Source organism: Equus asinus, chromosome 9, assembly GCF_041296235.1.
Source record: "Equus asinus isolate D_3611 breed Donkey chromosome 9, EquAss-T2T_v2, whole genome shotgun sequence".
Classification (NCBI taxonomy): domain Eukaryota; kingdom Metazoa; phylum Chordata; class Mammalia; order Perissodactyla; family Equidae; genus Equus; species Equus asinus.
Window position 1 is genome coordinate 28,948,031 of NC_091798.1, and position 26,317 is coordinate 28,974,347.

The 26,317-nt window shown below is 50.1% G+C and overlaps 1 protein-coding gene and 1 long non-coding RNA gene across 2 annotated transcripts; one reads left to right on the plus strand and one right to left on the minus strand.

Annotated features, from left to right (window-relative positions):
* The first annotated feature begins 500 nt into the window (after window positions 1-500).
* Window positions 501-23,963, plus strand: SPARC (secreted protein acidic and cysteine rich). Its single transcript, XM_070517179.1, has 10 exons — window positions 501-828; window positions 11,004-11,073; window positions 12,531-12,593; window positions 13,227-13,314; window positions 14,777-14,898; window positions 16,736-16,856; window positions 19,082-19,215; window positions 19,892-20,040; window positions 22,120-22,268; window positions 22,734-23,963. The coding sequence occupies exons 2-10, from the start codon at window positions 11,017-11,019 to the stop codon at window positions 22,760-22,762; spliced, it is 912 nt and encodes a 303-aa protein (XP_070373280.1). The 5' UTR covers window positions 501-828; window positions 11,004-11,016; the 3' UTR covers window positions 22,763-23,963.
* On the minus strand, window positions 11,965-26,084 carry LOC139046146 (uncharacterized). Its single transcript, XR_011505754.1, has 3 exons — window positions 25,932-26,084; window positions 20,588-20,682; window positions 11,965-12,102 (listed from the first exon to the last, which is right to left on the minus strand). It is a non-coding gene; the product is annotated as an uncharacterized lncRNA (long non-coding RNA).
* Window positions 26,085-26,317: the final 233 nt, after the last annotated feature.

The following is a 26,317-nucleotide window of genomic DNA, read 5'->3' on the forward strand; positions in this document are numbered from 1 at the left end:
AGTAAAATGGGAATAATAACAATATCTAAGTCAAGCGGTTGCTGTGAAGATTATTAAGTCCTCAGTAACCCTTGGCTCTTGTTACTTCTCTGATTATTGTCAATATCATCCCTCTCGTTATCTGTTCTATACTGATGACACAGATCTCCCAGCTAGAAAGCTAATCTTTCATGTGTCTACTAGTGGTGCAATTAGAGTGATTATTTTTAGAACATATCCCAAATCATCAACAACGATGCCATCAGTGGCAGCTTTTCTTGTCTGTACAGAGGCCGGCCCTGGCCTTGCCTTTGTCACAGTACAACCCCTTGAGTGGCTTTGCCCTTCTCAGCATTGGCTAATGTTAGGGAGGGCTCTTGTAAAGATTGCTGGTGGTAAAGTCAAGATACGTGGGCCTGGCTCTGCCACTAGGGGCCCTTGGGTAATCGCTTGCTCAGAACTCCAGGCCTCAGTTCCCCTCTGAACAACAAGGACGTTGTTGGAGGTGATTCCTGTGTGCCTGTCCAGCCCTGGCACTCCGTGAGTCTGTTTAGGCAGCAGCTCCAGAACCCAGGAGGCAGGCATGGTGTGGAGTCTGCTCAGGATGGCCCACTGCAAGGAGATGGAGAAAGAAATGGAAGACAGACGCAGCTCTGGCTGTGGGGAGAAGGAGGAGGTGGGAGGAAGGAGGAGACAGAGGAGGAGGAGGGACCGTGGGGTGGCGGGGGAGGCAGACCCAGCCCAGAGCTCTGAGTGGTTTCCTGTTGCCCGGCTCTAAACCCCTCCACATTCCTGCAGACCTTCAGACTGCCCGGAACACACTCCGCCAGCCGCCTGCCCGCCACTGAGGTATGCACGACCCCTGCCCTGCCTTTCCCTTCTCTGGCCACACCAACCCCGAAACCCTATTCCCTCCACCAGTTTGCGCACATCGGAGAGGAAGCTGTACTGGAGGTCTCTGGGATCAGGGATGGGGGATGCGCATGTTCTTCGGGCTCCATCCTCCTCCCCTTAAGGGCAGGGCCGAGGGCTCACTGCCTGTTGCTTTCCAGGTGTCTTCACAGTATAACTTGGTTTCCCTTTTAGGTTTGCAGAAAATAATCTCACTGTATCTCTGAGGGAGTATTTTCTCTCTCTGTCTCTCTCTGTGTCTGTTTCTCTGGTTTCCGAGGCTGCCTGCCTGTCCTCTTCGCTCCCTTTGCCAATGTGGCAGCCTCTGCCTTTCCTGGGAATCTGATCCTGTCACAGCTGCAGGAGGGAGCTGCTGGCAGCCCGAGTCAGCCCTGCTCCCCATTCCAGGAGAAGAAACTTCCTAGACTGGGTTCTTGGTCAGGGGCTCTGTTTTCCAAGAGGGACTTTGCAGGAATGACAAACTGATCTCCGGCAGACAAAGGGGGAGGCTTCACCCCTAATCCGCACCTCCAGGAAGGCTCCTGTTTCCTTCAAATTCTCCCCCATCCACCACCGCCTTACACATGCGCACACGCGCGCACACACACACACACACACACACACAGACTCCAGTGCCATTTGGCCTGAAATAGCACCATCAGATAGTCAGTCTTGGGTTAGGTGTTGCTCCCATCCTGGGCTCCCTGGGGTACAAACACAGGAACGCACCAGCGATAGCCCCCTAGTGTTCTAGATCTGAAGACCCCAGACATCTGATATTATCCCACTAAAGGGCTGGCCCGAGGGAGGCTGGGGTGGGGTTGGGGGTAAGCTGATGGGGGCAAGGGGGTCCATGGCAACCTTCTCACACCTCTTTGTTTTGAGAAGCCCAAACACTACAAAGAACTGGTGTGTAGCCTTTTGGGGTGTTAGCTCTTCTTCAGATAAACAAACCCCTTGCTGTCTTTACCCTTGTTGGCTCCATTGGCTGGTTAACAAGCAGACTTCCTGAGTCCTGAAGGACACCAAGGGAAAAGGGGGCACTGGGATGACCATGTCTTTCAGGAAGCCCAGTCTGCCCAAAATGGAACAGAGAGGCACACATTTTCCTCCAGAAAGGACAGCATTCTAGGCAGAAAACACAGAGAAAATATTTCACCAGCAATTCTCTTGGGTTGCATTTCTGTACACCCAAGTGCTGATGGTAGAGCAAGAAGCAGATCAGAAGTAGGATGGCAGACTTAAGGCGCACTTACTTAGGTAAGTGTTTCCTCTGGACTTAGTTTCCCTGCCTATAAACTGAGAGGGTAGGGCTTGAGGGTCTTCAGGGTGCCTGATGTCCTTGGAAACTTTCAAAGGAAAGTCTCTTAAACCAGAATCCGCGGACTGGCCTTTGAATGGGCTTCGAGGCATCTGCAAGCCCCTTAAAATTGGATGTATGGTAATGCATGTGTGTGTGTGTGTGAGAGAGAGAAAATACAAGAGGGTGTTCACAGCCTTCAATCTTAGGATATTCTCAAATGGAGGCTTGACCCCCAAAACAGCCAGAGAGCATAGTGGGAGACGGAGCGAGTGGGACTGGAAGCAAATGTATATTTGCGGGAGGATGAAAAATTTTGCAATGGGAGTGGTTGGGGAAGAGAGAGTTAACTCTCAGCCGTCAGCTGCCACATCGACAAAGTTTGGAGCAAAGGGAGGAAGGGAGGGGTGGGCGGGGGGTGCCTGGAGAAGGAATCAACTTTTGAAACTTTCTCCAAGTCCCACCCCCCCAAAGGCTCTTCTTTGCCATGACTCACTCCAGGAGGAATGCGAGTTGCCACGGCAACCTTTTTTTCAGGGTCTCTGCCTGCTGACTGGGAGGGGACACTGGGAGCACTCAGAACTTCAGGCTCGGTCAGACTATCCCCCACTCCACTCAGTCCCCAAATACCGGGACAGCAAACTCTGGGCCCTGCCCTTCTGATCTCCCAGGATGGTAGGGCAGCAGAGGGGGCTGTGATAAGCTTCGTGGACAGGGTGTTTGAAGACCTGAGTTTTAGTTCCAGCTCTGCCCCAAAAGTGCCATTGACTTTGAACAACTTACTTCTCCTCTCTGAGTCCTAGCTTGCTCCTTGGTTAAAGAGCGATAACAGCTGCCACCTCAATGGGATACTGTGTGGACAAAATGGGATAATGCACAGGGGAGCACCTGGTAAACTGAGGCCTTCCCTCTTAATGCGATGGGTTTTCAGAATGGATAGATTTACGGCATCCAAAGAGTTGGTGAGATCCCAGCTTTTTTCTCTGGCAAAGCCATCATCTTGGGGTTTGTATATAACTTCCCTTTCTTAAAAGTGCTGATAGGCGTGTCTAACAAAGCTAAATATTGTTGAAATTCAATTTAATTTGAGGACATCCTTGAGTATTTCCCAAGAGTTTGTACCCTCCAGTGTGGAAAGAGCATTGGCCAAGGCACGAGCAGAAGTGGGTCCTAAACGCACAGTGAGTGACGTCTGGAAAGACCCTTCCCCTCTCTAGGCCTCAGTTTCCCGATCTGTTAAATGGGCAGTCTAAGCTAGATGGTCTCCACGTGCCCCCCCCCAGCTCTGAAGTCCTGTGAACCTAAATCCAGACGCTGCTTCCATTGGAAGCAATCGCTGGCCTACATTTTGAACACACCCTGTCCCTCTAGTTGAAAAAGAAACAAGAGAGGAGGGGCCAGGGGGATCTCGGGTTGCATAACAGTCCTGCTAAAATCTTTATCCATCTGTAGAGACAGTTAACCAATAGCAGGGCTGAGGTTTGCTATGTATAAGAGCAGCTTTCCTCGCTGAAAATAAACTATAAATAGGGAAGGATGGTGGAGGAAAGGAAAAAGCTGAGGATGTGAGCTTATAAACAAGCTCTCTTGTAAACACGAGAATATTTGGCTTTTGAGGTGATTTAAATAGGTAGCTAAACGTGCAGAGATAAACAGGAACAGACACAAACCCTTGAGGATGCAGGGTACAAGCATTTCACCAACAGGCACCCACTGGCACAACTGAAAATAAATGCCTGAATACATGAGCAGACACAGAAGGCCACTTAATTCTCCCTGGATGATTCCTTGACTCATAGACAAGTTCCAGGTACACATCTTGATGCATGTGCAAAGTCTGATCCTTACTTGTACAGGCTGAAGCAGACAGACGCTGAGTCAGACACACAGACACAGCTTTACACAGAGGTCCACAAGGCCATAGGTAACTTATACAGACACACTGTCAGGCGTGCAAACACAACTGCCATTTGTAGCCACACACAGATGAGCACAGCCAGACATGACTACAGGTCATGACAGAGAGACAGACACACACATACAGCACCAGACCACCTGTTACATTTTACAGATTGAGAAATTCAGACTCAGGAAGGGAAAATAACTCACTCAAGTTCACACAGTAAACGTGTCTGAGCCAAACTTCCAGATGTTTGGAAACATCCAGATGTTCACCTTGCTTTGTGCTTGTTTGTTTCATCTGATCAGTTTGGTATCATGCCTACACACCTCCCGCTATACAACAAGCCCTGTGGATACTAAGTGATGAGCAGTGCTTTCTCTGTCCTCTTTGCTGGCCTGCGATGGCCTATCCCAGCCCACGTGACTTTGTCCTTTAGGGCAGCAGACATGGCTAACAGGGAGTCTGCTCATTTCCTTCCTGCTGGCTCCCTCCCTAAGCTCCTTTACAGGAGCAAAAGGATGCTGGAGCTGAGCTTTCAGCCAACCCTGGGGATTAATGAAATTACCTTTTCTCTAGAGCACAGAGCCTGGACCCTAAACCCAACCCTGAACTTGGGAACAGCTGGGCTGAGCAGGGCCAGGGCCAGCAAGCAGTGACTTGACAGAATTATTTAGAAAAACAGCCTTCTCCTCATGCAGGAGGAAGTGTCTTAGACAGAAAATTAACTCTGCCTTCACTCCTCAGGCATAGAGCTCAATGTCTTAGGGAAAATATGGATGGAGGTACCACGTTTCCCAGAGCTGGGTTCTTTCAGAAACTTGGGATTAACCTACCTCATCTGGGGATCCTGCTGGGTCATCTTGTGTTAAGTCATGGGATCAGGAGCCCAGACTGATCAGATGAAAACAGAAACAGAACCAAACAAGGTAAACATCTGGAAGTCTAGCTGAGGCACGAGCTTGTATGACCTCGAGTAAGTCGTTTTCCTTCTCTGATCCTCAGTTTCTCTCTCTCTCAAATCAGAAGCATGACAAATAGGTCTCACGTGTCTTGACAACTTACTAACTTAGCTTAGATAATACAACTTAGCACGTACTGGTAGTGGCTGCCAGAAGAACTGTGTTCAGGATTCAGATGCCACTCTGAACTTTAGGGGAAAAGCCCATATGATTGATTAGTAATGTCTGCCACATGCACAGGAGAGGCAGGTGGAGGCATCCATGCCACGTATTTGCTATCTTCAGAATGTGGCAGCCTGGACACTTTGATGTTCTTCCTCATCCCTTCCATTTGTGGTCACCCGGATGCAGCAGTGGTCCCTAGGGGGAGCCAAGGAGGAGAGCCTGTAGCTCCACCCTGGGCCTCTCTTAACCACAGTGAAACGTGGCATCTCAGATGCCTTTGTGGAATCTCAGTCAGGCTGATGCTAGTCTCAAACTCTGGGGCTACTTCTGAGTTGCCCCAGAACCTCTTCGATCCTAGGCTTGAGCACCTATAACACCCTAAAACCTTCCCTTAGCTTCTTCCTTTCCAGCAAGAAATATTAGAAGTAGAAGCAGAGAGTCAAGGGGGAGGCTGCGAGAGGTGATGCTCTGATAGGCTTCTGCCTGAGTCACTCAGAACATCCGGGCTGAAAGGAACTTTAGGGACCACCTCGTTCAAGGGCTTTCCAACTGTGTTCATAGAGGAATCCAGAGATGCTCCAAGGCCTCTTGGGGGGTCCGAGTGAGTAGGACTTCCAGCCCCCATCTCAACTCCATTTTCACTTGCTTTTGTTTTTTAATTTCAAGCTGATTTATTGAATAGGTAATAATGCATTGACATGTTTCAACAAATTCAAGAGGCCTTTAGCTGTTTCAAATATTGGACTTCTGCGGAACGCTTCATTGAAAGAAAGGGCTCCCTGCCTTACATAATTTTGAATACCACTGATCTAAAACAACCTCCTCATTGTGCAGACGGGCAGGGGCAGGTGAGGTCCAGGGAGCAGAGGAGCCTTCCCTAAGTTTGCATGGTGAGCTGGGAGTAATGTTGCCAAGACTCGATCCCCGGGCCAGGACTCCTGATTCCACAGCACGAGACCACCTCTGAGTGGTTGTGTCTGCTCCGCAGGGTGTGAGTGCCAGTGTGGCCACATCGGCTGCAGTGGCACCTCTCTGGCTTGGCTCGGCCCTCCTTCTGAGTCCCAGCTCCCTGGCGAGCCTGGCTCCTGGGTTCTTTTATTAGCCTCTCAACTTATTTTCCTCTCCTTGGGCTTGTTTACCAGGAACATGTGTTTTTGGAACCCTTGTTTCTAAGCCAAACAGTGGGAGTGAGATATCTGGCTTGCGTCAGCAGCCCAACTAAGAGGCGAGCCTGGGGCCTGGCCTTTGTTTCTGTGTCCTCTGGAGGCTGGGCTGGAGTCCCCCAGGCCAAGAGGAGCAATGTCTCCCTTGTTCCGCCCCAACACCCTTTCTCCCTGGGCCACAGACAAAGATCTGGGATTCTTGCCCTGGATTCTTGAGGGGGATGGAGATTCTGGGATCCTTAGATTTTAAGATGCTCTTCCAAACACCATTGCTTGCCTCTTGTATTCTCTCATGTAAGTCACCTATGAGCCTTTCAACATAGGTGTGTTATTTCCATTTTACAGACGGAGAAATGAGTTGAGTCCCAGAGAGGGAAAGTCACTTTCTGAAGGTCACACGATTAAGTGGCAGAGTCAGGATTTGAACCTGTACCTTCTGTCTCCAGAGCACACGAGCTTAAGTTGATGTTACACTCACGCTATACAGGTTTATAACTGCTTGGTCTAATCTGGTAGCCACTAGCCACATGTGGCTATTTAGATTTAAATTAATTAAAATCAAATGCAGTCAAAAATTCAGTTCTTCATTTGTGCTACCAGCATTTCAAGAGTTCAATACCACTTGTGGCCCATAGCTACGTATTGGACCACGCAGATACGGAACATTTTCATCCTCTCAGAAAGTTCTATTGGACCGCATTGCTCCATAAACTTTTTCTACTCAAATCATATTTGATGAGTGCGACTCAGATTCTGTGCTTCGTGTTCTTAAGAGTCTGTGATTCCAAGACCTACAGTCTAAAATTCTATGATTCTGAGATTTCCCCCAGTTTTGCCTTTCAGTGACTTTTTTTTTTTTTAAAGATTGGCACCTGAGCTAATATCTGTTGCCAATCTTTTTTTTCTTTTCCTTCTTCTCCCCAAAGCCCCCCAATACATAGTTATATATTCTAGTTGTACGTCCTTCTGGTTGTGCCATGTGGGACACCACCTCAGCATGGCTTGATGAGTGGTGCTAGGTCCACGCCCGGGATCCGAATCAGCGAAAACCTGGGCCACCGAAGAGGAGTGCGCTGAAGTTAACCACTCAGCCGCGGGCCAGCCCCAGTAACTCTTTGGTGTTCAGAAAGAGCCCGAAGGAACCCTTTATGTTTTGAGGGAGATGAGCTAGGGGTCTGGCTGTACTTTTCCATCCCCAGAGTCTCTCCAAAGAGAGAGAAGTGACCTCAGCTTCAGGTCCTGCTGGCAGCCGAGGCCGGGATTTCAGCCGTCTCCAGAGCAAATAAAGGCAGAAGGAAAGGACTCAATGTACGGACAGGAGGCGGTGGTGGGTGGGGGTGAGCGGCGTCTGCATGTGATGACCACGGAGCCAAGGGAAACACACTTCTTCTCTGCACCTCGGGTCAGTTCACAGCCCAACTGGGCCCCATTCAGGTGGGCACCTGGGAGGGAGCAGCCGCCAAGAGAAACAGTGTGTGAGGCGGAGAGCAGCCAGTGGTGGAGCGGGGCTGCCTGGTCCTCATCAGCACGGCCACTCACTCCCTGGGGCTCTCAGCACGTTTCTTCCCCTCTCTGAGTCTTCTTACGCATACTAGAGGGCAGAAAGACACGCCTCGAGACCCTAATGGGATGCTGGATTATGAAAACATTCTGAAAAGCATAAACATTTGTACCTTCACCAACTAAAGAGATACAAAGGGGGGAGTTTTCTTTTAATACTGGTCCCTGACATGAAGATGTTTATATTTTCACCATGCCTGCCAGATCTAGTTTAATTGGCAAAGGATGTGTGCGCAGCTGATAAGTTCTGAATGCTGGGCTGTGACCCTATGTTCGGACCTTGCTGGGGTTACTGTTGCATCTCATGAGCTTCCCAGGATGGGTGCCTGACCTCTTGGGCCAGTGGTGTTTTAGAGAACCTCAGAGAGGGACCTCACGGGTATGCAGGAAGTATGGCTGTGCATCTAAGAACAGTCAGCTGTCCCCTTCCCTCCCATCCTATCATCTGGAGGGAAAGGTTCTGGGGCTAGTGATGTAGTGCTGGATACCGGCAGAACCCATAATTTGGGAAATAACTCCTCCTCCAAGGTTTTGTGTCCTTCTCTTAACACTCTCACTTTCTGCATTTCTCCTCCGCTCCCATGCCAGTCTCTGAACATAATCCCTGTTAGGCCCAACCCAGCTCCATGAGAAGGGAGTTTGTCAACTTGGGAGAGGCCTGAGTGTTGCGTGACTTCCTCCCTCTCAAGCACAGACTCATGGGGGCAGGGGGACTCAGAGCCCTCCATGCCTGTCTGCCTACCTGCCGGTGCATCAGAGGCTCCAAGGGGACAGTGCTAAAGTTTCCTTTAGAAACCATAAGGCACTGCAAGATTTAGAACTATTTTTCTCTCTGGCTGCAACACCAGGCATACGGGGAGGGGCAGAAAGGGTGAGTGTGCCACCGGGAAAGAAGCGCGGGGAAGTGGCCAGGAAGGACAGGTGGAAGGACCGACCAACAAACCTTTCCCTGGCCAAGGAGTGGAGCATAGTGCCTCTGCTCAGACACAGGACACACACTCCGGAGGTGTCAGTCTTCCTGGTTCTCCCACCTGAAGCTTATTACATTTCCAGCCCTAGCTGGGCTGTTTCTAAAATGACATGACTTCTCTGTCATCGGAGCCCAGACAAGACCTTTTTTTTGTTCTAGCTACCAGACTCCCCGTGACCCTTTGACTTACTCTCAGACAAGTCCTTCATTGATACCTTCTCTCCCGTTCCATTCGTCCAAAGCCACAGGCAGGAGTTGTTTTGTTTGTGACTTCCAAATGGGGAAGCGAGAAGGGAGATTTTTCCACCTCAATGCCTGGGAGGAACAAGCATACAACTGTGTAAGGGGAGGAACATTCCAAAAACTGCCTGGAAAGGGAAGATTGGACTCCTCTGGGAGTTGGGGCCCTGGTGAAGCAATGCCAGTCTCCCAGGTCGGTTCGTTGAATTTCTGTTAGCTTTATTCCATGCGCACTCCATGAAATAGGAGGTGGGGTTTTGCGTCTATTTTAGTGCAATAAAGGACCGTTATGAAGTCTGCTTCTCCCCTGACTGCCTCTGCCATCCAGATACTATAATCCAGGTGAAAATGTATGATGCCAGAGGGGACGACATGTGCCAAGTCCAGCATGTGCCTGTGATATTTGAAGGGCATTTTAAGGGCCCAGTCTACCACCCCAAATTTCGCCCAGCCTAACTCTCTCAGTTAATGGAAGGGGGAACCAAAGTCTAGAGAAAATGAAGGACTTAACTAATGCACCCAGCTAGTATTGAAACGGAACAAGAGTCCCTGGCATTAATCCCAAACCAAGTGTTTTTTCCATGATGCCAGGGTGCCTCCCACCAAGGTGCTTGGTCAGTTGAGAAGTCTTGGAAGGAACTGGGGATGATAAGCCCAAGATGGAAGTTTGAGGGCGCAAAAGAGGGAAGACACGGCTACTGCTCACCTTGACTAAAAGCCACTTGGGGCCGAGGAAGCACGCTTGTGCTGTGTGGCCCCAGGAGGAACAGAGTAGGCCAGGAGAAGTTTGAGGGAGGCAAACTTAGATCAGTGTAAGGAAGAACTTTCTAAAGCCATTTGGAAATGGAAGTTCATTTAGTCAGAACAAGAAGTACAACCTCCCCATCACAGATCCTCTGTTAGGGATGACATTTTGGTATTGAACCATCAGAGGGACTTCTTCTCCAAGCTCCCTTCCAGTCATGAGATTCTTAGTGTTGAGGGTTCAACATTTAGAGAGTGAGGTCTTAGCAGTGACCAGGGCTGGAGAATTTTCTAGATCTCAGCTAACATACTTTAGCTGTGGTGGAAAGAGAAGATAATATGAACATGTGCAAGCATTTGGACAGTCTCCCTAGGAGATCCAGAGAATTGGTGTCCCTTCTGGGTAGGATGGGGAAAAATATGGCCACCTTCAAGTTTCCGCTGGTCACAGTCCAAGACTATTGTTCTTTGTTTTAGAATGTAGATCTCATTGTCTCAGATTGGCAAGAGGTTGCTGCCATTAACTTCTCCCATTACAGAGGGGGTGGGAAGGAGGAGGAGGAGGAGAGTTTGGGGGGATAGAGGAAAAAAGAACCTAGAACATCAGGGATTGAAGGGCCCTCAAGAGGATCTGCTTCAGCATTGCCCAAACGTGATTAAGTTAGCCCATTGCCTTTGTTGAATCACTTTTAAAAACTTAAATAAACCTATTGAGAAAGGAGACTTCATATCATTACCATAAATGGAAAAATCTGTGTACTTTTGTCATAAGTAGAAGGAAACCATAAAAATAAACACAAAGAAGGCAACACAACTGTATTGAATTCCAGCTGGATGTAGTTTCCTGTAGTGGCTCTGAGCCAGAGGCCTGGTCTCTCTTAGAAAGGGAAAGAGACGAGTGTTAGAGAGGTGTTAAAGACATCTTAGCACCACACTGAGACTTTCTCCTCATATAATCAGGATTGAAAGGGAACTGAGTAGAAGCAACTTTCTCCTGTGTCTTTCACTATCATTTAACATGTACCATCCGAAGTTACCTTGCATATCACAGGAATTCAGAAGAGACAGAGGGAACTCTCCATCAAGAAGCCTGCCACTCACTGTAATCTCATTCACTCTCCTCCCACAGGGTTCCCAGCACCATGAGGGCCTGGATCTTCTTTCTCCTTTGCCTGGCCGGAAGGGCTTTGGCAGCCCCTGTAAGTACCTAAACATCATATCTGCTTGATCTTCCCTCCCATCTCCAGCTGAGGGGTATCGAATCGGCCAGCCCTGGATACTCAGAAGGGACAGGAGCTTCCCCATCACAAGTTATTTTTGTTTTATTTCTGAAAAAGATTTTTTTTTCTTAAACTAATAAGATCAGAAGAAAAATTGAGATGCAGACTTTTGGGTGGAGATTCCAGAGAAGAGAGATTTCCATGTAACGTGGAGATGAACTTTTTAGCAGTCAGAGCTTCCCAGAAATAGACCAGGAATGCTTTGGAAGGAATTGACCTCTGTGTCATATGAGGAATTCCAGAAGAGCGGGGGACGCTGGTGGGGATGATGTTAGGAGAGAGTCGAGCCACAGAGAGCGAACTGGTCAGTTTCTGAATCAGTGAGGCCTATTTGGTTGCAAGCAACAGACTCCAATCTGACTAAATTAGGGAGAGAAAGGATATAGGAGTAGATGATAAAATCAAAGGGCTTGGGGAGAACTAGCAAATGGCAGCTCCAGGATCTGGGAGGTAAGAACTAACAGACAGTCTCGGAGATGTTGCCATCTGAATGGATCTGCTCCAACAGTTTTCACAGCTTGAGAGAACGTGTCAAGAAGATTGTAAAAAGTTCAAGGAGAGCTGCTGAGCTTGGGTCTTGGGCCTGCTTCTTAGCCAGGGGGGTGCGGGGCACCTTGAGTGACAGACAGTGCCTCCAAGAATTGCACGCAGAGGGCCAGTAGTGATCCTCCAAAGCCAGACTGGAAGCCGTTGCCAGGAGAGGGAGGAAGAAACGTGGGGCAGGCAAAAAGAACATTTTCTTTCAACCTGTAATTCCCTCATCCTGTCTTCACTGGAGGTGTGAGTGATGGTCACCTCTCGCCATCTTGATCAGGCAGGTAGATTTGGGCAAAAGATTTGGCAAGGTTACCATTACTTTCAGAAGCAGAACCAGCCAGCAAGGGGGCCTCAAAGTGATATGCTATCTTGCTTTTCCCTACTCCAAGTTGACGTGGCAAGAAGGAATCACTAAAAAAAGAAAAAAATAGTAATAATAATAATAATATCACACTTGTTGGAAAGATAACGACATTTGATTAAAATTCTGGGTGTTTATCCCCTCTGAGTCTCGGTTTCCCCATCTCTGAGATGAGGGGAGTTGATCTGTAACAGTGGTTTTCAGACTATAGGACTCAAAGCAGTGGAAATGTTTTCCAAGTTCAATCTTAGATAGACACCTTAGATACAAAATATATCAAAGGGGAGGTGCTCTTGGTGTCCCATGGAGCCCCGTGTTTGGCATCTCCTTGCCCTCGTGGCCCCATCTGTGGCAGTCCCCGAGGCACAGCTGTGGGAATCTCCAGTGAGCTGCTCTCCTAATTCCCTGGCTCTAATGTTCCAGGCAGGATCTGGTCTTGGCCCTGACCTCTCTGAACCACATTTTCTCTCCCCAACAGCAGCAGGAAGCCCTGCCTGATGAGACAGAGGTGGTGGAGGAAACCGTGGCTGAGGTGTCCGAGGTACGTGGGTGGTGACCCCAGACCCCCGGCCCCCCTCTGTCCACACCCATTCCCTGGGGAAACCACATAGGTGCTGTGGGTCTCATGCTGGAATGGGGCGTTCTTCCTCTTTCCACGTGTACACACAGTATGGGCATAAATCTTGCATATTCCCCAATCCTGACGCACTCCTGATTGATTCCCAGACCTTCAACAGAACTCTACATTTGGGAGCCAGGATTTTGAAATTTGTTCTTTTTCAAGCTGTTGGACAATTTTTCTTAGACAATCACCCACAGTCTCCCCATACATCAAACAGAGGAAAGGGGAGCTGCTCTGGTGTAACTGGCAGGGGTGGATGCTCCGTACTACCCTGTTTTGCCCTGATGCCCCTAGGGGGCCTCTGAGGCATCTCAATAGAAATCTAGGGCACTGCAAACACAGTGGGTCCATAACATTTAATCTCAATGCTGGGCCTGGCATTTGTGCCCTCTGTGACCTGGACCCAGCACAGCACGCCTTTTCAGCTTGACTCTCATCATCCCTTTGTGGGTGTCCGAAGCTCCAGGCAAGCCTCCCCCTAGTCTTCACCCCTTTCTTCCAAGTCAGGGATGGGGGTGGGACAGTCGACTCATTCCTCTCCCTCCACCCCAGGTACCTGTGGGAGCCAACCCTGTCCAGGTGGAAGTAGGAGAATTTGACGAAGGTGCTGAGGAAGCTGAAGAGGAGGTGGTGGCTGAAAGTAGGTCCCTTCCCCGTGACTTGGCACATCCAGTCTTTGTCCCCTGCTGCCTGGGCCTGGGAGGTGGGGACAGCTTCTGTGAGGTTCCCTCCCAAGGGAATGCAGGGTAGGGTCCTCCCTACGGGGGGGCTGTGGGGAAGAAATGGCTTTAAGGGTTGGGAATATTCTCTGGCACTCAGTCTCCTGGACTCTGGGGAACATCAATTTATAGCCAGGCCATCCGTGCTGTGAGTGGCAGGAAGGGAAGTTCCTCAGCTGGCAATGGCCTTCTCCCCTCACAGCTCTTTGCCCTGATTCCAAAGTTGGATTGCACATTCCTGCTGAGGTCACCGGTCACATCTGGTCACTGCGCTCTTTGTTGACCTCTGTCTGAACCAAAACCCCATATGGGAGCAGACCTGAGAGCACCTCAGAAGCTTTCACACTCATTAGCTTATTTGATTTTCACACAGCCATGAGGAAATAAGGCCTGGAAACCTGACATAACTCATACAATGCTACCCATGGAGTTGGTGCCAAGGGGGAGAAATGACCAAGGGCCTCTGGCTCCAGCCCATTGCGTTGGCATCTCCATCCCACAGAGTGGAGAGGCTTCATACCCCAGGGGTTAACAGCATGGACATTGAAGGCAAACCAACCAAAGTTTGCATCTAGACTGGTTGACTCCCTGTGCTCCTCCGAGCCTCAGCTTCCTCATCTCTAACATGGGAATGATGATGGTAGAACCTCGCCCCAGGGCTGTCAGGGGATTGTGAGATAAAACATAAAAGTTCTCGGCCCAGTGCCTGGCAGAGCAGGCATGCAATAAAAGATGACTAAAATATCCTAGATCAAGCATCAGGAGGAAAAGGCTAGATTACGCTCTCGTCCTGAGGGCACAGAGTTTTCATTGGAGCGGAGGGGTGTCTACTGAGTCATGTTCCTTCCCTCCCACCCACCTCATCCGGTGTTTACCAGACACAGCGGGCTCTATTGTTCGGTGGGGGCCTTGAGGGTCTTCTCCCTTTTCCTCTACAGCCACTCAAGGCTGTTTTGTTGGGCCTCACAGCTTCCTGGCTCCACGATAAGACCAACTTTCAAAGTCATTCTAGAAGGTCTATTCTAGAATCTGGAAATGCCTCACTGTGGTTGATCAACCAAGAGCTGAGAATACAGTGGTTGCTTCAACCCTCTAGGGAGCCGTGTGGCGTCCAGTGCTCCTGGGTTCCAGGCTAAGCCTACAGCCCCCTGAAATGTGCCTGACCTTGACCTCAGACGGAATGTCTAATCCCCAGTCTGAGCCAGTTGCTCTCCTAAATGCTGATTGCTGGGCTCAGCAGAAGAGAAGGGAGAACTCAGCACTGCCCAAAGCCCCAAGTGGGGACCACAGCTGAGGACTTCTGCCCAAGGATTGGTCTGGATTGGGTTGGGGTGGACATGCTAGCCCAAGTGGTGCTAACGACATGCCATTGCACTCTACCAGACCCCTGCCAGAACCACCACTGCAAACACGGCAAGGTGTGCGAGCTGGATGAGAACAACAGTCCCATGTGCGTGTGCCAGGACCCTACCAGCTGCCCTGCCCCCATTGGCGAGTTTGAGAAGGTAAGGACTGAGGGACAGCGGCAGGTGGCGGGGGGATTAGGCTCTTCAGAACACAGAGTGTCTGCCCAGGAAACTGGTGGCTTGGCAGTTGTAAGGGGCAGCTCCACTCTCAGAAGTCCCCTCACTAGATCTGATCACGGAAAGAAGGTGGAGATGAGTCGGGGGGGCTCTGCCTGTCGCGGGATCTCTCCAGCAACCAGCAGGAATTTACTTAGCACCATATTGTTCCAAGCTCTATGCCAGACTCAGAAAAAACTACATCAACAACATCGGCTACTGAGATGGGGGCTTTCTCTACGTAGAGGCAGCTTAGCAAAGCAACAGGGCCAAACATGTGGGTTCTGAGTTAGCCTGAAGGGTTCAAACCCCGTCTCCACCACTCATTAGCTGTGAGATCTTAGCTAAGTTGCCGAAACTTTCCAAGTCTCCATTTTTTTCATACAAAAAGTGGGGATAGAAATAGTCTTTATCTCTTAGGGCTATGGTGGGGATTAGTCAGACAATGCCCAGTACTTAGTAAGTACCCAGTATGTGCTATTTTTTTTTAATCTTTCAAATCTATTCATTCTACTTCGACATGATAGGATTCATTCATCCATCCATCCATCCATCCATCCAAGTAAATATTTATTGAGTACCCACTCATGCCAACCATTGTGCTAGTGTGACCTAGCTCAGAGCAGCAAATCTGGTACCAGCATTATTCCCACAACCTCCCATCTGGCTTCTTCATTGTCACTCTCTCCCCAACACAACTTATACTCTGGGCTCCAAATTTTAGCATTATTGTCAACTCTTCCCTCCTCTTTACTCCTTAACCCCTATCCCATTGGTCACCGAAGCCCATCAATTCTCCCTCTGCAGTGAGATCTAAGTGATGCTAAGTAAGCACACGCAGAATGTTCAACACAAGGCCCCCTCCTCCTAACACAGCTACTTATCGCCACTGACCTCGTTCAGTCCTTGGCTCTGCTTGGCCACCCCCCAGTGCGGAGATTCCCTAGAAGGACTTGCACGACTCAGCATACAGTTACTCACAGTTAAGATTTATTACAGCAACATATTAAGGAAAGGCAGCTGGATCATAAGGGAACAAGACACAGGCAGAGACTGGAGGAATCCATGTATAGGCTTGCTTACTCTTTCCCACCCGTGAGGGGTCTCAAAGAGTGCACTCTTTCCCCAGCTACAAAAATGCAGTCACATGTGAGTGAGGTTTCTACCCAAGGAGTCCATTAGAGACTCAGTTTTAAGTGGGGGCTGGTCACATAGGCATCCTCTGCCTAGCACATAGCAAAATTCCAGATTCTCAGAAGGAAAGCCGATGTTCACCATAAACCATACTGCTTATACAGGCAGCCTAGGCACAGTGAGCCACCTTTATCATATGTGGAAAGGTGTGTAATGGGGCAGGGAACTGTTTACCAGCCGAGCTCCCAGACGCCAGCCAAGGGCCAACTTTACAAGCAGGCCTTGCTAAGGAAAACAGTCCCAGGCCTGCTGTGTTAACTGTTTTCTGCACACTCTGCCTTTTCCCATCCGTATCTTTAGTCCATCCTTTCTGAATCTTCCAGGTTGGTTTCCCATACAGCAGCCCTGACTCAGTCATGCTTCTGCTCAGAGACCCACATCGGCTCTCAGCATGGGCTGAATATTGGCCTGGGAGCACAAAGAGTGGGTTCTTGCCACAGTCCCATCACTAGCTCACTATATGACCTTGGACTAATCACACTCCTTGCTTGGCTGTCAGTGTCCCCATCTCTGAAATGGGCGAGGGTGGTGCTATCAGTGAAAGGCTTTGGGAATAAAGGTGCGAAACTCTGTGCTTTGCCGATAGGTGTGCAGCAATGACAACAAGACCTTCGATTCCTCCTGCCACTTCTTTGCCACCAAGTGCACCCTGGAGGGCACCAAGAAGGGCCACAAGCTCCACCTGGACTACATCGGGCCTTGCAAATGTGAGTCTTTCCTTGGGCCCTTCTGGGCTTCCATCTCGGGGAGAGACCACTGAACTGACGCTGATGCTGGCTGTGCCACCCCCATGCTGTGCAATCTTGGGCAAATCCCTTCCACTCTCTGAGCCTCAGGGTGCCCATTTATAAATTGAGATGATTGTCTACGAGTAGATTCCTCTCAACCCTGAGTTCAGGACATCTCCCGGGAAGGGCTGAGCAGTTGTGGAAGCACAAGATCAGGGAGGCCTTCTCGAGCCTCTCACTAGCATCCAAGACAACTCATTTCTCTTCTCTAATGAGGAAATTGTTCTATGCAGCTAACCCAAATCTTTCCTGCTTCAACACTGTAAAGCAAAAACGACTTTCTACCTGGGCCTATAAAGCCGTGTTAAATATTTGAATTTGAGTGCTTTAAAATAGGGGAAACCTGTCAGTTCCCCTTAGGCCCCATTACTCAGTATTGTCACCTCCTTAGCCCTTTTACTCCATTACATTCCTATCTATCTGCCCACTGAAAATGTGTGATTGTCCACCCTCTTCTAGAAACCAGAGTTAAGTGTTTGGGGGAAAGGATGCCAGGGTGTTGTCTGGCCTCTTGTCAGAGATCCCAAGTGCAGGTTCAGCTGGCCCAGATGCCTCCTCCAGCATTGCAGCCACCCTAGCATTTGAAATACCCAAGGCCACGTCTCCTTCCCCTTCAAGACAGTATCCACATTGTGTGTCTGGTACATTCTGGCCCCAGATGGCCCTAGGGAGAGCCACTCACCTGCCTCAGTTGTGCAGACTGCAGAGAGGTTGGGGGAAAACCAGATTCTCCTGCAGTCAGCCCCATCCCCCAGTTATGGGGCCCAGGGTGTGAATGAGAAGGCGCAGGCCTGGAGAGGGTGGGCGGGGGATGAACACTGTAGGAAGTCTTGGGCAGTGAGCCAGAGGAGGGTGCCAAGGAGCCTTTCGCCAAGCGGCTCCTGCCGTCCTCTTGGGCCTACAGCCCCCTCGCTCCAACTTTTAGTGTTTCCATCACAGACATTCTCTTCCACTCCCAGGCTGGTGGCGAGGAAGGTGGTGGTCCTAACACAGAGGGGGCTTTCCATAAGTCCAGGGATGAGGGAAGGACAGACCTCTGGGCCCCCAGGCAAGCACATGTCCTGGATGTCGGATGAGCTCTGATAATGTGGTCTTGAGCAAGCCCCTTCTCTCCACTCCCTTCTCTAACTCGTCCAATAAGCGGGTAGACTTGGATGAAATCTCCAGGTCCAATATACTGGGATTCTAAGTTCCAAAGACCAGGATGGAATCATTATCACTAAGAATGTTCTGGTGGTGGGGCCAGCCTGGTGCCATAGTGGTTAAGTTTGAGTGCTCCCCTTTGGCGGCCCGGGGTTCGCAGGTTTGGATCCCAGGCACAAACCTACACACTGCTCATCAAGCTGTGCTGTAGAGGTTTCCCACATACAAAATAGAGGAAGATTGGCACAGATGTTAGCTCAGGGCCAATCCTCCTCATCAAAAAAAAAAAGAATGTTCTGGGGGCTGGCTTGGTGGCGCAGTGGTTAAGTGCACACATTCCACTTCAGCAGCCCAGGGTTCGCTGGTTTGGATCCTGGGTGTGGACATGGCACCGCTTGGCAAACCATTCTGTGGTGGGACTAAAGTAGAGGAAGATGGGCACAGATATTAGCTCAGGGCCAGTCTTCCTCAGCAAAAAGAGGAGGATTGGCAGCAGATGTTAGCTTAGGGCTAATCTTACTCAAAGAAAAAAAAAAAAAAGAATGTTCTGGTGGTTAAGCATTCCTGACCCCACTCCCACCCCGGCTGAGCTGGGCCTGTGGGTAGATGTTGTTCTGCAGCCTCCCAGCTTCAAACACCTCCCAGGGGTTGACATCACCAGCATGGGTCCTGGGCCTCTGCTCTTGGGGTTCATCACCCAGAAAAGTACAGGAACCATTGTAGTGGATCATTTCCCTCAGCAGATCAGATCAAGGCCAAGGGAGCACCAGACACAACTTTGCACTTCTCCATATGCAGAGCACTCCTCCCCACACATACTCTCCTTTGCTCATGTGGTGTAAAGAAACTGTGGCCCCAAGACGTTGAGCCACTGTGCCAAGGTCACTGATTGAAGTGGCTGTAGGAAGAGGGCATGGGGTGGGGAGAGTGGCCCAGGCAGCATGTTGACCTTGGGCGGGGAGAGTCAGGGTCTGTGCTGACCCGTGTGTTTTGGACCCTAGACATCCCCCCCTGCCTGGACTCTGAGCTGACCGAATTCCCCCTGCGCATGCGGGACTGGCTCAAGAATGTCCTGGTCACTCTGTACGAAAGGGATGAGGGCAACAACCTTCTGACCGAGAAGCAGAAGCTGCGAGTAAGTGGTGTCTTTCCAGCCTGTCCCACGTCACCTGCCTGGTCCTGAGCCAGACAGCTCCTGGCCCTGAGCTGGCTGAGATCCACAGTCCTGTTCCCAGAACTAGACCCCAAGTGTAAGCCTACATCCCTGCTCTGACGAGTGCCTTTACCCCGGGCACCAGGACACAGACTTCCCCTCGCTGCCCTTGGAGGCTCATAGTGCACATTCACATCTTAAAGGCACTGAGAAGTCCTGTAATGAAGAGACCTGCTGCTCATTTGTTCAGCCCAGTGTTAAACAAAAGAGGCACAAACCACCCTATTCCTTTTTCCTTCTGAGTCTGTGGATCTTAAACTTTAAGGGACATATCAAGCACTTGGAGTGTGTTGAAATGCAGCCTCCTGGGCCCTACCTCGGGCCTACTGAATTTGTGTCTCTGGGAAGCAAGCCCAGGAAGCTGCATTTTAACATGTTCCCCGGGTCATTGTGAGGTGGCAGCTCTATGCAAAACTCTTTGAGATCACTTTTGTGCATGAGATGCTGGAATCCTCTATACCACTTCCTTCCCTCATTTTGAACCTTGGTCTTGGCTGGTCTCTGCCTGCTCTGGCCTCCTGTCAGCAGTGAAAGGGGCCTGGACTGGCCCAGACAGTCTCCCTGGACGCTTTGTCACAGAGCATCTCTGCTCCCACAGGTGAAAAAGATCCACGAGAATGAGAAGCGCCTGGAGGCTGGAGACCACCCGGTGGAGCTGCTGGCCCGGGACTTCGAGAAGAACTACAACATGTACATCTTCCCCGTGCACTGGCAGTTCGGCCAGCTGGACCAGCACCCCATTGACGGGTAAGACCCCAGGCCCTCAGGATCTCGGGGGGCTGCTCTGGCTTGGTCCTGGAGTGGACAGTCATGAGTCAGGGCTGGTAGGCTCACTGGATATGGTCAGAAAATCTCTCAGCAGCCTTCACTGCTCCCAGCCCTGGAGCCCACGGTTTGCCTAGGGGCTGGGGCAGGAAGGAACAGGCATCCGGAGAAAGGATGCAGAACTGGGCGGAAGACAGCCATTAGACACTGTCAGCAGGAACGGAAAATCCCTCATTAACCCTGGGAGTACAGGCCTTGTGTATCCATTAGCTGAGGGAGACTGAGCCAGGAGTGAGTGTAGACCCCATGGGGTGGCAGGCGCCCAGGTGGGGCAGCCTGCATGCTCACAGTCCTTCAGCAAGACCCTGAGACCCAGCCCAACAGGGCAACCTAGCCCTGGAAGTTCTTAAAAAATTCACAGAGCCAATTCCATCCACATCACAAGCCCTTGGTTTGATAGATGGGTCATGAAGTGCTGTGCAATGCCCTGAAGAGTAGGCAGGTCTCTGGTCTGTGAGCAAACACTTACTGTCTATGATGTGCCCAGCGCTATTCCAGGCAACGGATTGAACTTGGTCCTTGTCCCATGGAACTCACACTCTGGGTGATGATCTGCTGCTCACACTAGAAGGAAAAAGTAGAACAGGCTGTCAGAAGTTGCAGGTGGTGGCTTGCAGTGTCTGCAGCTGAGCAGGGGCTGTGCCCCTCACCACCACCTTCTGGCCTTCTCTTGCTGTGTGTTCCTGGAGGAGCCTGGAAAGGAGGACCATGCTGCTCACGTGCCTGGGCGAGCACGCTGTACCTGGGCACACTCCTCTCCAGAAGGCTTGCCTCCGCTCTTGGTTTAGCCCGTGTGCCTGGAGCCTGCCCATCCTGTCAGGATCCTGGGTGCTGGGGTCTCCTGAGCTCTGGGAAACTCTCTGCTGCTTCTCTCCCAGGCTCCTTCTGTGGCTGGAATCCAACGGAGTCATCACTGTGGAGGGGAGGGAAAATTCAGGGGACATCTGGAGCTTAGACTGAGGAGCTGGATCCCACCGCAATGAAGGGGCCAGGAGGGAGGCGCCCAGATGGGGCTGCAAGGACAGGGCATGTGGGAAGGCGCTCCGGCCTGGGACAAGGGATCCATCCTCCCCCTCTTCTGTCCCAGAGCTATGGGGCGACCTTGTCTGGGTCCCTGCCCCTCCCTGGGCCTCAGTTTTCCCAGCAGTCTACAAGGAAAGGGGAGGGGGGTGTTCCTTCCAGTTCCACCATTGTGTGATTCCTTCCATGAGTTGGGTGGGGCGAGGGGGGTCTGGCCATCAGAGAGAAAATTGGAGTCACACTGCAGCCTCTTGGGGAAGAGTGTCTTGAGGACAACTAGTTGAGGGCTCTGGGGAACAAGGGAAAAAAAGTCATACACATGCTCTGGAGTCAAGGTCAGCTGGAAGAGTAGGAATGGAGCACAGTGGGAGAGAAATCAGAAGGCCTCCCTCGCACACACTGCATGGGCTACAAAAAACCAGAGCTCTTTGAAGGTTAGCATTCCCTTGACACTCACTGCCCGTCCTGTACTTCCCACGCTCCTCCCCAGAAGCATCATCCTTTCGATGCATCTTTTTAGTCTCTTCTATGCATTTGCAACTGCATAAACGTGTGTCCCTAGAAAACATGCATTGTTGTTTCATATTGAGCTACCAAGAGCAGAAGTGCTGAATATTTTCATTCTAAGTTTCTGTGCCCTCAACTCTCAGTCAATTAGGAAATAATTAAATGCATCAAGAGACCTTTGTTGTGAACCCATGGGACCTCAGAACTGGAAGTGTCCTTGGACATTATGCCAACTCCTCTGCCTTTAGTGGAGAGGGAAGCTGAGGCTAGAGTGGGGCAGCACTGTGCTCCAAGTCCCACGGCAGGTCAGTGGCAGAGCTGGGGGTAGACCCAGGGTCCTGGCTTCCTGTCCTGAGGTCCTGCATTGCACATCGTCTCCTTCCACCCTGTGGTCCAGGCTCACTCCCCACTGTCTCCCCATGCTGGGGCGTGGGACTTTTCCATGCCTCAGGCCCTCCCGCCTCCTCCCTGCAGGTACCTGTCCCACACGGAGCTGGCCCCACTGCGTGCACCCCTCATCCCCATGGAGCACTGCACCACCCGCTTTTTCGAGACCTGTGACCTGGACCATGACAAGTACATCGCCCTTGATGAGTGGGCCGGCTGCTTCGGCATCAAGGAGCGTGAGTGTCTGAGCCAAGGGGCCGTGTCCTCTCTCTTCCTCCTCTCTGTTCTTTCTGTTGTCTGTGTATCCTTTCTGCTTGATTCTGCTCTCTGTGCCTAGTTAACTCCTGTCTGCTCTCCCCTGTCTGGGTGGGCCTTTCTCTCAGGCGACTTCTTGATCCTTCTCTGTCCCATCTGGCTGTCTCTCTCTCCCTTCCTCAAGCATTAGCACTCACTCTGTCAGGCACTGTTTTGGGAACTGGGAGGCACTTAGAGAGGAAACAGGAAGTATAACTTGGCAGCGTGTGTGACAGGGACACGGGACAGGAAACCAAAGTTCTCAGTCCCTGACTGCCTGGGTGACCTTGGCCTGGTCCCCTGGGCCTGCTCCTGGGGATGGGTGGGACCCACCGCCTCCTCGGGAAGCAGGTCTTCACGGGCACACGGCCTCGTTTCTAACTCTGCTCTCTCTTCTTGCTTTGCAGAGGATATCGACAAGGACCTGGTGATCTAACCTCCTGCCTCCTTCCGCAGGACCGGAGAATTCTCCCTCTCTGACCTTTCCCTTCCTGTTTCCCCCAATGTTTAAAATGTTTGGATGGTTTGTTGTTCTGCCTGGGGACAAGGTGCTAACATAGATTTAAATGAATACATTAACGGTGCTAAATACGGAAATTTTAACCCAAGTCATGACACTCTTAGTTGTAGCTCGGCTATCAAGGCCTCTTGCTCACCCACTAACGGTCCCATTTTTCTCTTGCCTCTTGCAGCGTTGCTCATCGTCTTGGTGGCCTATGGGTGGGAACTGATCTGCTCAAGTCCGCCTTCAACACATACTGCATCTTCAGATTTTCTCTCTATTTCTCTCTTTGAAAGTAACACTCACCAAGTCAGACTTTGTGTTAATTTTATTTAGGGTATTGGCTGCCAGGGGGTGGGGTGGGTCTTCCTCACGTGACTTGAAGTTGGGCAAAGGGAAGTAACAGATACGTGATGTTGGCAAGGACATTTCTGGGACGAGAGAACCTGTGGTGTAGAAATCCCTGCAGATGCCATCAACCAGAACCACAGATAACACGTCTGTTTGCCTGGGGCTGTAACTGAGAGAAAGAACCTGGGGCTGTCTTAGGAAAATCTGTAAACTCTCACAGGAACCCAGCCCCTCACCGTTTCCTCCCTCACTTTCCAGGGCCATTTCTTTTCACATTAGGCTGTTTGTTCAAACTTTTGGGAGCTGTGGACCACAGTTCTCTGGAAGCTGGGAGTCTCCAGGACTCTGGGGGGTGGATCCGCACATTCTACAGGGCTTCTCTCCTCCGAACCGTCCTTGGGAGACACTGGCTGGGCTGTTTCAGCCAGGAAGGCCAAAATCAAGGGTGAGGAGTAGAAAGTTGTAAAATAGAAAAAGTGGAGTTGGTGAATTGGTTTTGTTTTTTGGGTTTTTCTTTTTTTTTCCCGTTTGGATGGCTGTCCTGAGGGGTCTTTCCCTCGGTTTCTAGCATGTTCCTCCTCCTTTTCTCCCTCTGCCCCTTTTTCTTTTATTAATCAAGAGAAACTTCAAAGTCAATGGGATGGTCGGATCTCACAGGCTGAGAACTCGTTCACCTCCAAGCATTTCATGAAAAAGCTGCTTCTTATTAATCATGCAAACTCTCGCCATGATGTGAAGAGTTTGACAAATCTTTCAAAATAAAAAGTAAGGACTTAGAAACTGCCTTCCTGTGTGATTTTGCCTGTGTCTTTGTCTTAGTCACCTCATTACCCTGACACACAGACACGCGACATACGTGTCTACACACAACTGCACAAATGCAAACCTTGGCAAGCACACTATTATACTTTTGTACACACACCTGCACACCCACAGGCTTATTTATACACAGGGAATATATATCCTATAAACACGAATCTAGCTCACTTTTAATTTTCTGACCTGTGGGCTGACCCTTTTTCATTACTGTGCTTCATTATCAGAAGCACCAGGCTGAGCAACTATCTCCTTTCACGAATCATTCATTCATTCCTCCATTTATTCAATAAATGTTTACAATGTACCTGCTATGTACCAGGTCCTAAGCCAGGTGCTGGAGACACAATTGTGGCAAAGCAGACAAAGCATTTGTTTTTTTGGAATGTACAGTCTCGCGAGGAATAGATTAAACAATTGCACAATTACATATAATCACGAGATGTGATGGGTGCAATGAAGGAAGAGTATAAGAAACCATAAATGTGTGTAGCAGGAGGACACACCATTATTCTAGAGTCGAACTGTCTGTTGTGGTAGCCACTGCCCATGCATGACTGTTTAGATTTAAATTTAAATTAATCATAATGGAAAACTCAGTTCCTCAGTCACACTAGACACTTTTCAAGTGCTACATAGCCACCTGTGGCTAGTGGTTATCCTATTGAACAGGACAGATCTAGAATTTTCTCATCATCACAGAAAATTCTATTGGACAGGGCTGTTCTAGGCTTCCTGGAGAAAACGTGAGCCGGGTTCCAAAGGAAGAGAAGGAATTAAGAGTGTGTTACGGGGAGGAGAGAGAACAGGAAAAGAACATTCCAGGCAAGGGGAAGAGCATGTGCAAAGGCCTTGAGGCAAATGGGGAGCATGATGAGTTCCAAGCCAGCACGGCCGGTGAACAAAATGAAGGGCAGGTCCTACTGGATGGAGCTGAGGAGGCGGGCAGAGGCCAGACCATGTGGGCAGGTAGGCCATGGTAAGGAGTTTGAATTCCATTTTTTGTGCAATGGGAAGTCGTTGGGTTTTAAACCAGAGAGAGAGAGAGAGAGAGAGGACTGGACTTTCTTTAAAATGGACATTCTGATTTTGGAAAGATAATGTCATCATAAGTCCACAGAGCACTTTTCAGAGCTCATGCACGTCCCTCATGCTAGCGTACTATTTCAGGCGGTGTTCCGAGACTCCCCTTCGAGACAGAGAAACAGGCCCCAGAAGTGTGCTCCAGTGTCACAGGCCACAGAGCTGGTCTTCAGGTGCCAAGCCCAGAGTTGTTTTGTTTCCCTCTTATTTTAAATTATTTTCAAATTACTAAAATAATACAAACTCATAAAAAATCAAACTGTGTCCTGGTGTTCTCTTTCCTACACAAGAGGAGGGGAAAGGCTGGCCGGCTTGGTCCCAGCCGTCTGAGGAATGCGAGCCCAGTGCTAGTCTCATAATCTCCGGCAAGCTAGGCAGAGAGGCTGACAGGGTCAATTTCAGTATTGGCTCGTTTATTTGTTCGCAATGTTTATCAGGTGCCTGCAGGATGCTCGGCATGTCCTATGTTCTCATGAGGAAGGCCAGCACGGTCCCTCTGCCCTGGAGGCTTTGTCTGGCTGGGCAGACAATGTATAAGTTAATACCATTTCGAGTAGAAACACTTGCTATAAAGGAAATAAAGCAGAGCGCTTTATGGAACGCGGCTCAGATGGGGTGTTCCTTCAGGTAGAGAAGGAGATAGGACATCTGCCCTGAGGACGGCAGGGTGTAATCTCACGCCTTGGTCAGCCTGGGGCAGACAATCCATGTGATGCACAAACTCACTGTTGCAACAGCTCTGCCATCAACTTACAGATGAGGAAACTGAGGTTCAGGGAAGCTGAGTGACTCAGTCATGTGATGAGACAAGGAAAAATGAAGGACCTGGAACCCAGAGCTTTCTCCCCCATACCTGGCACGAAGCAGGAATCAGCCCAGGGGCCTGGAGGACAGGGCAGGGCTGCATATCCCGCCGGCTGCAGCAAAACTGATCCACTGAGCTGACAGGCGCCCTCAGAGTCCAGAATCCTTAAAGGCAGTGTTTGCCTATCCTCCTCTCTGTGCTTTCCGTCCCTTTAAATCAAATCACTTAAAAGAAAAGACAACTTAACCTTTAAAGAGAATGATCTCATTACTTTGGGCAGAAAATCAATGTCATTTACCATAAATAGAGATAAGCCTTAAAGATAAATACAACAAAAAATCTAAATTCAGTGAAAAAGCAACGTTATGCAATTATGAATGTGCCCTGTGCTCAAAGGATGCTCTGTTCCTTGTGAAAACAAGAAATCTGTGACT